Raw genomic sequence first — 13,355 nt, 5'->3', positions numbered from 1 at the left:
CTAATTAGATGTTGCTGGCGAAGCAATGCCTTCCGACGTACGGATCTAATGATAATCCCTACGTAAATTCTTCTTAGAGATGCTACAGTGCGCTTACGCAAAGCTGAGCAGCTTCTGTCGTCCCGTGATGAGATTATGGACATGCTTTTGAACCTTCTCGAATCGCACAAACTTGCAGCTCTCACTTTCGAGGTGATTGAAAAGCGCCGCTAAACTTACGAATTGGCCGTTGCAGCTGCGGTTCGGGCAACGATATAGCTTTTCGCTGTGGACCAATGAATTCAGATGTTGGTTTAGTGCTTGAAGAGTGTGATGCTCTCGGTGACAGAGGTAGCACTCGTAGCTGGAGCCGTTCCAAGTCGCATTTGTTGCAATGTTCTGTATGTCGGAGTCGGGGTAGGTAAGCAGCTTATTCGTCAATAAGCCGCTGGGGTCGCGCTGACTGATAGCCTGAAAAATTGTGCGGTGATTGATGTTCTTGGCTCGCGGGCATGAGCCAGTCTCAAGGTGGTGCGAAACACCGCTGGCCGTGGTAAAAGCTGCTTGACAGAAGGGGCACGCAACGTTCTTGCCGCGGTGAGTGCTCGAGTTGAGGTGCTTACGATAGTCAGTAACATCTCTGGACTTGAGAAAGAAGGTACAAGTAAGCACTAAGGTGTGCATGAAGAACATACCATGTTCAAGGCATTCTCACTCTGAAATGCTTTGCCACAATCGTGGCAGTGGTGTCGCTTGTGGTGATTTACAGCGTCCATGTGCTGATTGGCGGACAATTGGGTATGAAATCTCTTACTACAGGTCTCGCACTCGAACTGAGGCTCCCGGTGCCCCGTGTCGTCCATGTGCTGATCTGCCGAGCTTTGGGTAAAGAACTCTCGATCGCATGTGTCGCATTCGTATCGTGGGGCCCAGTGGTTAAGTGCATTCATATGCTGGATAGCAGCTAGCTGGCTGCGAAACTCGCCATCGCAAGTGTCGCATTCGTATCGTAGGCCCCAATGGTTAAGTGCATTCATATGCTGGATAGCAGCTAGCTGGCTGCCAAACTCGCGACCGCATGTTTCTCACTCATCGTCATAGTACATCTTGAGCTAGTCCTTAAGGGTCAGTGTGTTAAGATTTGACGATAACAAATGGTGAAATCATGGATTCTCCAGGATCAGTAAAGGTTGGTCTACAGGACAGCCGGCGGGACAGCACAAGATAAGTGTCGCTGCCTCATCACTGTGCCACCACAAGCGCGGAGTGCGGGGCCGTTTGTGATTCAGAGCGAATGAAAGGCGGCGCTCGCGCCAGCAGCCAAGCACAAGTCTATCGTTGCAGGCGCCGTCCCCTGGGCCGTCCGTAGCTTTGGAGTTGGCAGCTAGTCATAATGCTGGAATGCTAGGGCGAGGTACAGCTCACATCGTTCCGAGTATGTGACGACGATGCGTCATTGAGCTTACCGATGAGCCTGCATCACCGGAATGCAATCGATGCGAAAACGGAGAGTTGCAGTCGTGCAAAAGCGATTTCTAGCCCGAAGTCCAATAGCCGTGGCTCACCGCCTTAGCCACAGTCATGTCATTGGCTCTCTGATTACGTGGCGCTGCTGCTGAGTCAACCGAAGAGCCCAGCGCTCGGACGATCCGTCAGTTTGCGCGAGAGCGACGGCTATCGAACAACTTCATGATGCAGCATAGCATACAGCTATGGCAACATCGCAGGCGGATATAACGCAGCATCGACACGTCACGCCACCCTCAAGGTCTACGAACCAGCCTCTGACGCCTCCGCTGACCGACAAGAAGCCATTCACGGAGGCGCCTCGCGTTATCGCGCAGTTTAGACAAATCCAAGCGGGAAGGGACACTGGGCGAGAGCCGTGGAAAGAATTTGAGCTTGCACAAGGAGAGTACGACCAGATAGAGATGACGCTCCAGCAAGACGATGTGCTTTCGGGATACGTGGAAGACAAGATACGGTTAGTGGACCTCAGAGACCGCGAACCCCAACTGACAGAGGACTTTGGCAGGTATGACTACGACGGAGACAAGTGCACATTAGTTGTTTGCATGCCCACTGAAATACACGAACGCTTCATCGACGCAGTGGAGGATGACATTCGGAGCCAACTGAAAGCAATACGTAGCGGATCAGACAGGAAGGCTCGATTCGCGCAGAAAGTGCAACCAGCACGATCGACTGAAATACGTTTCGCTGCTAGTGCTTCATCGAGCAAATCGAAGTACGAGCCAGACGCGTCATTCGGGCATGACGATGCGCAATATCCGGGCGTCATTCTTGAAGTCGCGTACTCACAGAAGAAAACGCGCCTACGCCGGTTAGCCGAGAACTATCTACTAGATTCAGACGCCAGCGTACGGGTTGTTGTTGGCCTAGACATTGAGTACGGCAAGGACTCACGCAAAGCAACGTTATCGATTTGGCGACCCCAGTTGTTCAGGACTGCGAGTGGGTATGAATTACGAGCTGTGGAAGAGGCCGTTGATGAGGTAGGCTAATTACATCTTCATGACTATGATCTGTCCTTAATGGTCTGACTTTTGTACTAGGCTTTCCGTGACGATGAAGGACACCCTGTTGAACACCCTGGCCTACGGCTCCGCCTGAGCGATTTTACCTGCAAAGAACTTGCGGAGGAGGAACTGGGAGATGAGGATGCAGAAATTTGCATATCTGGGATACAGCTCTGCCGATATGTTGATGCGGCAGAGAGCAAAGTACGGCGAGCACTGCGCAAAGAATCCTTGGCTGACAACGTTAACAAGCGGAAACGGTCGGAAACACCTCCTGAAGAGATCCAGTCAAGCGATGACGCTAGGTACGCTAAGCAAGAGGAGAGAGCAGCGAAGCGCACTGCGGATCATGACATTGATTATGAATACATCATCAACCAAGAGCCTCTCAGAGTAACATTAGATCACTTATTTCCATCAAGCAAATGCCTTTACGATTCTCGTGTCGCGTTATAACGCGTCATTTTGCTACTACACAAAGCGAAGGCTTATCGCAACCGCATCAGCAAGACCGCGGCTACGCTGTCTGCCTTCCCTGCGTTTCTCGGCGTCGTGACGCCCTATGCATCTCCATTTGCTTCATCGTGCCCCTGCCTGTAACCACCTTCCCAGTGTCATCTCTGAAATTGTAGTCCCACACGTGCTCGTCTGGATCCTCTCGGGAACGGAAATCTGGGGCTGCCCGAGGCGGTAGGTTAGGATCGGTCGTATACCGCCACTCTTTCTCAATTGTACGGCGTGCGGCTAGTGTCATTGCTGTTGTTTTGTGTGAATCTTGCTCCTGCAGATGGAAGAAGTTGCTTCGAAGGCCCCAGGACTTGCCGTAGTCGGGACACGAAGGCAGCTTACATGGATAAGCCCATACGTGGTCGGGAGGGAGGTCAGGATCAGCATCGTCAACCTCATCATCGAATTTAGAGGGAATAGAAGGGCTGGAGATTGAGGTAGTCATGCTCTGTTCGCTAGCGTGTCTTGTTTGGCGGTGGGGAACGGTAGCCTGCTCCGGCCTAACTTCCAGGGTGGGGCTCCATGACTTTTCAACGGGGGACTTCGGACGATCATGATCACATGGCTTCTCACCATCTATTTTAGGATAGCTTCCAGCCACAGGCTTGGCTTAATGGCCAATGTGGCTTAGATTACAAGTAATTATTACGTGAGACGTGCTGATGGCGTTTTGGAATGACCAGACTTGCATCGCTTAACTGCAAGGTACTGACAGGGGTGGCGACGTTGCATGAATTATCCTCGTATCGCCGCCATAGGGCTGAGGATGACGTATAGGCGTGTTCGTAAAGCTAGAGGGTTGGATACTGCCATATGTAATGGGCTGCGCCCTGGTGGGTGCTCCTACGGCTCGGCCTCCGTAGCACGGTGCTTGCAGAGCCTCAACGGTGGCTAAGTGTAAAGGAAGAGTGCACGGCAGGAAGCTCGTAGACGGAATTGACGATTTCGTGTATTGAGAGACGAATCCTTGAGGAATCGTGATGCATGGCCTGGGGCTATGTATACCCCGGCCTAAGCGAGCACGTAACTCGCAGAGGTCTCGCAGGCCATACGCCTGTGCAGGTGGCTGCATGATTCGGAGAGGATGTATCTGCATCCTGTCCGGTGGCTATATACTGTAGGTGCTCCGGTCACCTCACATTTTTATTCACGCCGTCATTCGCTCCTTCGCTTAACCACCCCTGCTAAATCGCGATTAGAGGGTGTCTCCTATGACCGGAATACTAGGAAGAAGGCACTATTATAGAAGAATATCGTTTCAAGCCTAGAAAGCCATTTCAGCCTAACAATGTAGATTCCGAGAGTTTCTCCGGGTAGATCAAAGGGCGGGTTCAAAGCCTTGTGATGCAACGTAATCCTTGGCACAGTCTGGCGAGAGGCCCTTGTTGGTATTGAATTGTATTAACTAGATTGCGACAAAGACGTGGCGGCGACGCGGACTGGTCGATCATGAGTGCCAAGCCGCGTTTTGGGTTGGCCCAGCCACCGTGTCGCCGCGGCTGGATGCGGGCGGTCAGAACATCGCTGCAGGGACCAATTTCACAACCAACATCAGGTACTCCGGAGTCTCATCCAGTAACGATGTAGGTCATCCTCCAAAGGTGAAGTATCGTTTGACTCTTGCAGCAATTTCGCTGACTCTTTGCAGCTATCGCAAACCGACGCCGGCCACCGCCGTCAATGTACACAGAAGAGCGTCTCCAACGGCCAGCCGACCTCTGACTCCTGATCGTAGATGTTTAAAATCCGAATTGATCATTCGTCAACACGTTGACGCCTTCTGCACCATCGTCGAACCTACCACCGTCGAACCTACCACCGTCCTTTGCACAGCGCGCTACCGGATCTACATTGCGTCTACAACTAGCTACACACGAATCTTGTGCTGGAGTTGGCAATGCTGCAAAGCCTCAAAGCCACACCGTTAAGATGGAATCCAATAATGACCCGAAGCGAGTTGTTCTTCGTTTTCACGTTCAGCACGAGCTGGAGGAAGCAGCTATAAATGAACGATTTTTCGCGCTATACGGCCCTGAACCTCCGAAGAACGACTTCTACTCTCACTTGATGGCCCCTAACGAATCTTCCAAGATGCATATCGTTCTAGATATCCATTGTAAATCGCACCCAACCATCGACAACAGCAAGATGGCATACGAAGTCTTCAAAGTAGAAAAGAAAGACGAATTGTATGTAGCCATACCCCCCGCAGAAGTTCAAACTAAGCGATGTGTTAGTGAATTCGAAAAGCTTAATGGTGCTGCGTGTAAATTTGCTCGCGTGCGCTGCGAGAGGATCAAATGGGGCACCGACCGATCTTAATCTGAAGAATTGGATGGCGATCGTGCATTGCACGTAGGACACTCTCCGCCCACGTTCGTATCTTGAGGATCAAGGGACAATGGTAAGTCCCTTAGCTGTCCACTTGGAGGCATACAAAGTTGTTGGTTCGGACGAGCTCGTGCTGCTGCACATCGAAGATAGTCACCCCGTACTTGATGTTGAGGGATCCGGCGACAATTGGCATACGTTGTAATCTAGATGTCGCACATGTTGAGTTACGTAGATCTATATAGATTTAGAAAGATGTTGCTGAGCAACAACGGTAAAAATCATGGCACGCTCGTTGAAGATACGGGCGCTAACTTGTCATGCGGGCGTTCTCACACTGTTGCCTATTCAGCCACAGGATTGGCTTGGCCTGCTGACAGAAAAGTTTTATTACGTCTAAAACTAAAACGGCGTTCGGCGCTAGCCAGGATCGTCATCTCTTCGATCGGAAAGTACCGGTCGGCGTCGCCACGCTGCATGAATCAGCCTCGGACGGCAGCCATAGGGCTGATATTATCTTATCAACGTACTAGTGAGGTCTATACGCATAATACTACTAACCTATGGCTACTACGATTAACGGGAAGTCGATGGTGGAGCTGTATTAGATGCGCCTTACGATGCTCCTAAGAAGAGGCACCCTACAAATTATGCGATAACGCCGTAATGTCCCCCCCTAGGTGGCGCAAAACCCCCTATACTGCAATAAATCTTTTGTTTAGGTATTTTACTCGGGGAGGGATAAACGCACACCCCCTAATCACTCCGCGCACACCCCCTTTTCACTCCACGCACACCCTGTTGCTTCACCGCCTTGTAATTGGCTTAGAGGGCTACTCCATAGCCTCCGATTCGCTCGCTTAACTCGCTCACTAATTCCAAATGCTCTCTCCAAATGCGGCGTGTACACAAGCAATTGCGTCCTCATCCTCATCCTCCTCCTCCACCTTAACAGTTCACTCACCATGGCCCTCCAGCCGCCACGGCTGGCGTACTACCCTACAGCAGAGGAAGCGCATATTGCTCTACAAGCGCACGCATCAGCGCAGGGCTACGGCCTAGCAAAATACCGTAGTAAACCAGACAGAGTAGACATACGAGCATACATACCTCCAAGACGCATGCCGACAGCTCCGCCGCCAGCACCGCCTATTTCTGTAGTCCCTCGTCCAGCTCCTGTCGCTCGGAATGCCTATCAGTCGACAGCTACACCGGTTGATCTTTCTCGTATTGATCCAGCCCTTCTTAGGCCTACAGCTGCATCTACAGCAGCACCTACGGCAGCACCTACGGCAGTACCTACGGCAGCACCTACGGCAGTACCTACAGCAGCGCATACAGCAGCGCATACAGCAGCGGCCTACAGCTACACCTACGGCTGCACCTGCAGCTAAGAAGCGCGGCCGGCCGCCTGGTGCAAAGGATAAGGTACCACGGAAAAAGGCACTTCAGAGGAAAGATAGTACTCAGCCTACGCCTCAGCCTATGCCTCAGCCTCAGCCTCATCCTCATCCTTAAGCACAGAGGCTTAGCCGAGAGGAGCTTCTACGTCAGCTTGCGACGTATGATGAAGATATTGAGGCGGAAATTGACCGAGATATTGAGCAGGCGGAGGCGGTGATGCGAGGGGGCTAGGCTCAATGCAAAGGAGCCGTAATAAGGTGAGGTTTTGACAGGTTTGGCATACTTGTAGACACGTAGGCACTTCTAGAATAGAATTTCTATTCTATACTTAGACTTAGACTTATACTTATACTACGTGAGCTCGTACGTGAGGCTACACGAATCGGTGAGGCTACAGAAGAGCAGAATGCTGCCAGCCTATTTCACGCCGATTCGTATAGCCGTACATGAGCTCGTACGTGAGGCTATACAAATCGGCGAGGCTGCACGAATCGGAAAGGCTGCACGCCAATTCGTATAGCCTCACGTGATGTATAGGTGAATAACCGGAGCTCCGGCGCAGTGCTCCGAGCCAATTAGAGGGCGGTGAAACGACAGGGGTTTAGGGGGTGTACAACTACTAGAAAGGGGGGTGTACAACTACTAAAAAGGGGGTGTACAGGTACTAGCGCCCGTACGATTAGCCCTCCCCCAAATCTATAATCTGCTGATAATTTAAGGTCCTACTCCTGGCCCGCAGCTATATATCACTAAGACTATTACGAAGTCAACCGCGATGGCTTTTTACCTTTAATCAAACATAGAGTTATCGTAAAATTGTAGAAAGCTATGCGCGGCGAAGCAATTAAGGTTGTAGTTTCGTTGCTGAATATTCGAGGCGGCTTCACAAGCCCCGTAAGCCAGTGGGCCGCACTATAACCCATGGGTGTTTAGATCTCACTAATGCGAGACCCCATCATCGCCACGGAAGATGGAATCTGAAACATAGCGTGAAAACTCAATCTTTCGGAGATAGCCCTTGTACGTTGGTCGACGGAAATGCTGTCCCGTCCCAAGTGTTCTCGACGGTCTTCGGTGGCCTATTGACGCGGTTGGATTGTGTCTTCAATCAACCTCAAAAACAATGTGGAAGATGCAGGAGATGTGACAAACAGCGGGAGACCAATCTCCACATGAGATCAGATCACTGAAGCGACATTAACAGCGTGGCTTGCGGAAACATGGGCACAGGAGGACAGGTTATAAGGAGGGTGAGACCTACAGAACAGAAACATTTCTCTTTGTCTTGTATGCTTCTGAGTAGATTCGTCTAGGACTCAAGAAAGCTATATAAGAAGCTCTCAAGACCCCGGAATATTGATACAGGCGCTATTATATGTTAGTACGATGCTGCTGGATGTCTCTGGATGTAGACCGGGCGCAGATTTCACGTAGGCAGGGGAATGGGTAATCATAATCAAGCCTCTATGCTGCGTCCATTTTGGTCAGGGGACATGAAATCCTCCTCCCCCTATGTGGAGTGTCATACACCGACATAGATATACGGAGCCCAAGCAATCGGATTGGGCTTGGCTCTTGGCCCTCTCTCCGAAAGCGACCGGACGCCACGCACGGCAAAATGCAAGGCCTGCGCCGTTCGACGAACGTCCAACGAGCCGCCCTGGTCTAATATCCTCGCATAGACGTCACGGGCGACGGCCGGTGCGTATTCGTCCAACACCTTCCAGAGCGTACCGACGACGGCAGGGAACCCAGCCAGCTGGCACGCGCCAGTCATGTGCATGGCCTCGTCGAGCAGAAACATGTCTCTGCTGGTGCCGGCGTGGCAGGCAGAAAGATAGGCTAGCCTTGCCTGTCGGACGAGGTTCGTCCCGGCCATGTCGTGCACGGAGAAGCGGTGGTCCTCCCAGTCGCTGAAGAGGATGCGGCTCAGGGACGGGTTCGCGTGCATCTCGCCGTGGCACGCAAAGTGGACGATCGAGCAGCGCCGAAGGGACTCCAGGACCTGCTCCTTTGTCGGCTGGGCCAAGACTGTCTTTGGGATGGGGAGTAGCTCGGCGATGGCTTGGATCTCGGCTTCCGCGTGGATGAGATCCGTTCGCTGAGGAGTCGTTTTCATGCTCACCAGGCATGCTTCTAGAGGCTGAGGAGCCTCGCCCCCGTTGGACTTCTGTTTGTCAAGAGCCAAGATTCTCTCTCGCGAGAGGGCAAGCGATCTGGCTGTCGTTGCATAGCTCGATATGACACGGTCCAGTGCGGCCAGACCCAATTTCTGACGTCCCGCAGCATGAATCGGGAACAGACTAAGCAGTCCCACGGGAATCCACCATATCCTCGGCCACTTCTCCTCGAATTCCGGCACCTTAGTAAAGTTCAAGAAGTGGAGAATTTCCTCTATAGCATTATCCCACAGCCACTGCAGAATCTTGCCTAAAGCCACGTTGTTGACTCGTCGTGTGACAAGACTGTCGTTGTCTCTGATATCGCTGAGCTTTTCTGCCTTCGCCACGACGTCGTCGTACCGCAGCCGTTCAAGGGGAAGATCGTGGATTTTCTCTTCTGTTATGACGAGGGCGGTACTACCGTAGCGTGAGACGTTGAAGTAGACAATGGGCCCTTCTACCGCCAAAGCCGTGAGCTCGTCTGGGGCGGGGCCAAGTAGGAACCGGTCGAAGCCTGGCTGTTCTCGAATCTCCGCCGCTATGCGGTCAAACTCTTGGACTGCGTCATATCTCCTGGCGGCCTGGGATTGGAGAAAGGATCTGACATCAGGCAGCAGGACGTCTTCCTCTGATCTGTCGAGACGTTCTTGGACGTCCCTGAACCTTTTGGCGAGCTCCGGATGGGCCTCTTCCACATCTGCGGTCTCCGAACGCTCGTTGATGTAGAGACCGGCAATGACGCCGCGTCCGAGTTCCAACAAGCGGACGGCCTCATCAGCCCTCTTGTTCACACGCATCTCGAGAGCTGCAGCGTCTGCTGCAAGTCCAGGAATTTGAGAAAGAATGAACTGCTGATCACTTCGAAGGAGGCTTCGGGATATGACCCTTGGCAAGAGCTCTACAGCTTGAGAGAGCATGCGGCTCGCTGTCTTGACATCGTCTAGGTAGAGGATATCGGCTGCTGAGACTGCTGCGATGACTCGGCGGCCGATAGGGAACCTTGGAGAGTCTAGAACCTCTCCAAGGACGTCTACTGCAGTTTGCCTGTCCGATAGTTTCTTGCTCTGCTTGAACCGCGTTGCCAAACACGACGCGTAGCTGAGCAGTATTTCTGGTCTGGATTGGCTCTCATCACCAACCGACAGCCGTGCTGCTTCCTTGCTGTACGTGATAGCTTCGTCCAAGTTACCATTGGCGGCGGACGGATCTTCGACGCTCGAGGAATGATCGGACTTTGCCAATGCCAGTAGCGCTCTGCTTGCATTTGCCAGATATCGCGCCCGCTCCGGACTCGTCTCTGGGGACAGTTCCAGGGTCTGTCTGGAGTGCTTAACCGCCTCCTTCAAATCTTCCATGGGGCCTCCTCTCGAGTCTTCAGTGCGGCTCTTCGCGTCTTCCGCGTGGTGGCGCTTTTGGAATCGCATCAGCAGCGCAGAGGAGAGATTCTCCAAAATGGTGATGTAGCGCCAGTGACTCTTAGCCGTCAGCTTTAGCGCTTTCGATTGGCACTCGACCGCAATATCAATGTCGTCGTCCAATCCTGCTCTCGAGAATCGCTGCGTGAGGATCTGTCCCAGATTGGTCAAGCAGACAGCTTTGCCGGGGAAGTCGCCAGGAAAGGCCTTTGTTGCAGTCATCGCAGCCTGGACAGCCGCGTTGAGATCGTCCGTCGTCCCTATCAGCAAACTCCTCAGGCCGAGAGCCGTGGCAAGATTGTTCAAGCATGCACTTCTTTTGGGATGTTTCTCTGTGAGGCGTTGTCCCGCCTGTTGGAGGAGGTCTATGGCAGAGTTGAAGTCGCGGGCTGAGCTGGTATGAACTGCACGCTGTATGAGTGCCCTTCCGCGAGTGGTGAGATGCAACGCGTATTGCGGATGCGTTTCAGGGATCTGCTCCATGGATCTGCTCGCGCTCTCAATGCTTTTGTCCAAGTCGCTCTGCTTGCCCATCCATTCGAATCTCGTGGCCAACACTTCAGCCAGATCCCTGAGGTGTGTGGCCTGGGTGATCTGGTTATGGAACTTCGACTCCGTGACAGCGTCTTCGAGAGACTGGACCATGAGTCCCAGGTCGTCTACTGACCCGGTCTGCTCGAAAACTTCGGTACGAACCATTGCGTGGCAACTCAACGCAAGTGCTCTGTTCGTATGTCCAGGCGGGATCGACGCGAGCATTTCGTTTGTCATGGTCAGGATCTTGTCCAGACCGACCTCAATGGATATTCCCAGGTGAAGTTGTTCGATTGAGGCCCGGCAGAAGTTGTTCTGAGCCACTGGCAGAAGTCGCTGATCGTGCGAGGCCAGGTCCATGGCCTTCTTAGACACGATGGCCGCTTCGTTCACGTCTACCACGGCTCCTGAGTGATAGAACTTCGCAATCATGCAGTAACTGCGGTTGTTGCGGCAGAGGGGATGCACCGTAGGCTTGTCGCGCGACGCTTCCTCTGCCGATTTGCAATATTCCATCGATTCCTCGAGATCTTCGACAACGCCGAGCACCTCATATCGCCTGACCAAGGCCAGGCCAAGGTTGGTGAGCATCAACGGGAACTCGTTGGGAAATAGCATATCCAGTCCCGTGACAGCAATGGCTTCCTTGCCGAGTTGTATGGCAGCGGTTACGTCCTCGATCTTGCCCAACAGATCATAACGCCTTCTGTAGGATTCTGCCAAGCCAGCAAGTCTCACTGATCTTGAAGAATCAGTCGTCGGCGACAGGTCGATAGCCTGCCGCTGAACGGCGATGGCCTCCTCCAGGGTGCCTGGCAGACCATTCCCATCGAATTGAGTCTGGAGGCATGCACCTAGATTGCTCAAGGTCGCTGCGCGCTCTTGCGTTTTGCCCTCGTCTTGCTCTCGGCCTTTGGCGTGGCCCAGGTGATCAAGCAGTCTTCTGTTCGTCTCGATGGCCTTGTGCAGCGAGCTGACATGGAGATTTCCAGTCAGCTCGAAGTGTACTCGTAGTGCAATGCCCAGGATGTTCAGTATCTCCCCGTACAGTTGTTGGTCGCTCGCAGCGGCCAGCGCAGCAGCTGGCTGCAATGCGCCGATTGCCTTGTCCAGATCCTCTGGAAGGCCGAGTCCCTCGTAACGGGCAAAGTGTGCCATGCCCAGGCTGGACAACGGGATTTCTCGGCCAACGTCGTCCTCAGGAGAGAGCAGAAGTGTTGAGTCGTATGCTTGGATGCTATTGTCCAAGTGCCCGATGGACTTTGTGACGTCGAAGAGCATGCGATATGCATTCCCTAGCCGGTTCAGGTACACGGCTTTGGTAGCGTTTTCGGCGGCAGCCATTCCAGTGATCTCTCGGACCGTGGCTGCCAGCTTCTCAAGGTCTTCTTCCGAGGTCGTCATCTGGAATCTCTCGCCTACGGCATCGGCCAAATCTGAGAGCAGCGAGAGCCGCTCTGGATTCGTGGTTGTTGCATCGACCACCACCGCATCCTCGAACGCTTTCATGCCTGCGTCGAGATGGTCTCGTAGGTGCGAGATACGCCGAAACTTCCAGAACAGCGCATACCCGTGATTGTTCAGGTAGATCGCCTGGTTTGCTTGGTAGGACTGGTCTGGATCGCCTTTGAGGATTAGTTGAGCAGCGAGCAGGAACAAGCTGGCCATAGCATCGGCGTCTTCCAAGTCCTTTGCGCCGCCTTCCATATCCCAAGAGAGTTCTGTGTCTCGATGCTTCAATCGAGCCTTCAGCGCATAGCCAAGGTCTGCCAGTGAAGTCATCTCGTCGATGTCATCGTCTTCATCACGTAAGAGATCGAGGACTTGACGATGGGCTTCGACGGCGGCATCGATGTCATTGATGGAGAACGTCGTATAGTACTTGTCTCCCAGCGCTAAGCCGAAGTCCCGAAGGCGACGCATTTTGTCCCACCGGTCTTCGGGGGCAGTGCCCTCAGCAGCTCGTTTGAGAAGCTGGGTGGCTTTGTCTAGGCGCTCAGGCAGGGCCAGGCAAGAGAAGTGTCTTGAGAGGACTTCAACGCTGGAAATGGGATCTGGTGCTGTGCTTGACGCTGTCGTATCGGAAACAACGGAATTGTCAGTTTCCTGTTCAGCTTCAGCAAGATCACGTTCACGTTCATCCGATTCGTGGCGACACAGCCATAGCAGCTCGTTTCCAGCTCGATGTAGAATGGCCGCTCGACGACCATCATCCTCGGATGATGGCTCTCGGGGCTCGGGATCTTCTTGCTCGATGATCGCGATGATGTCGCTGGCATTATCAAAATCGTCAAGCTCGTCACCGCTGTCAGGGTCCTCTCTTCCTGGGTTGGTCAAGGGATCTTGTTCGACCGTTGGAGGCGGGGGCATCTCTTCAAGCGTCGAGGCAAGGTGTTGAAATAGACCGGAAGCAAATTTCTGCATCCATACATGTGCATATCAAGGTCGTGGCTGCCAGGAGCGGCGAGGAGGGGGATAGCGGG

At 53.1% G+C, this 13,355-nt stretch overlaps 6 protein-coding genes across 6 annotated transcripts; 3 read left to right on the top strand and 3 right to left on the bottom strand.

Annotated features, from left to right (window-relative positions):
- Positions 1–93: 93 nt before the first annotated feature.
- BDZ99DRAFT_397950 (zinc finger protein) lies at positions 94–1,064 on the bottom strand (the record flags this gene model as incomplete). The annotated part of the gene is made up of 2 exons (XM_033716071.1): positions 94–597; positions 675–1,064. Coding segments are annotated over 2 exons (894 nt in total), but the record flags the coding sequence as incomplete, so codon positions are not given.
- A 627-nt stretch (positions 1,065–1,691) lies between these two features.
- On the top strand, positions 1,692–2,975 carry BDZ99DRAFT_397834 (uncharacterized protein; the record flags this gene model as incomplete). Its single annotated transcript, XM_033716065.1, has 3 exons — positions 1,692–1,963; positions 2,015–2,495; positions 2,556–2,975. The coding sequence occupies 3 exons, from the start codon at positions 1,692–1,694 to the stop codon at positions 2,973–2,975; spliced, it is 1,173 nt and encodes a 390-aa protein (XP_033571352.1).
- Positions 2,656–4,098, bottom strand: BDZ99DRAFT_511634 (uncharacterized protein; the record flags this gene model as incomplete). The annotated part of the gene is made up of 2 exons (XM_033724559.1): positions 2,656–3,451; positions 4,079–4,098. The coding sequence occupies 2 exons, from the start codon at positions 4,096–4,098 to the stop codon at positions 3,037–3,039; spliced, it is 435 nt and encodes a 144-aa protein (XP_033571351.1). The 3' UTR covers positions 2,656–3,036.
- A 457-nt stretch (positions 4,099–4,555) lies between these two features.
- On the top strand, positions 4,556–5,686 carry BDZ99DRAFT_451982 (uncharacterized protein). The gene is made up of 3 exons (XM_033718245.1): positions 4,556–4,609; positions 4,675–5,215; positions 5,264–5,686. The coding sequence occupies exons 2-3, from the start codon at positions 4,956–4,958 to the stop codon at positions 5,346–5,348; spliced, it is 345 nt and encodes a 114-aa protein (XP_033571350.1). The 5' UTR covers positions 4,556–4,609; positions 4,675–4,955; the 3' UTR covers positions 5,349–5,686.
- A 513-nt stretch (positions 5,687–6,199) lies between these two features.
- BDZ99DRAFT_467443 (uncharacterized protein) lies at positions 6,200–6,589 on the top strand (the record flags this gene model as incomplete). The annotated part of the gene is given in 2 exon segments (XM_033721021.1): positions 6,200–6,275; positions 6,289–6,589. A coding segment is annotated over 1 exon segment (196 nt), but the record flags the coding sequence as incomplete, so codon positions are not given.
- Positions 6,590–8,283: 1,694 nt separating this feature from the next.
- BDZ99DRAFT_544903 (uncharacterized protein) lies at positions 8,284–13,242 on the bottom strand (the record flags this gene model as incomplete). The annotated part of the gene is made up of 4 exons (XM_033726825.1): positions 8,284–9,848; positions 10,011–10,923; positions 11,197–12,488; positions 12,681–13,242. 4 exons carry the CDS (start codon positions 13,240–13,242, stop codon positions 8,284–8,286), a joined length of 4,332 nt encoding a protein of 1,443 aa, XP_033571348.1.
- Between the last annotated feature and the right edge of the window lie 113 nt (positions 13,243–13,355).

This window comes from Mytilinidion resinicola (assembly GCF_010093595.1).
Source record: "Mytilinidion resinicola strain CBS 304.34 unplaced genomic scaffold BDZ99scaffold_22, whole genome shotgun sequence".
Classification (NCBI taxonomy): domain Eukaryota; kingdom Fungi; phylum Ascomycota; class Dothideomycetes; order Mytilinidiales; family Mytilinidiaceae; genus Mytilinidion; species Mytilinidion resinicola.
Note: the sequence above shows the minus strand (reverse complement) of the source record. Positions and strands in the feature narration are given on the sequence as shown.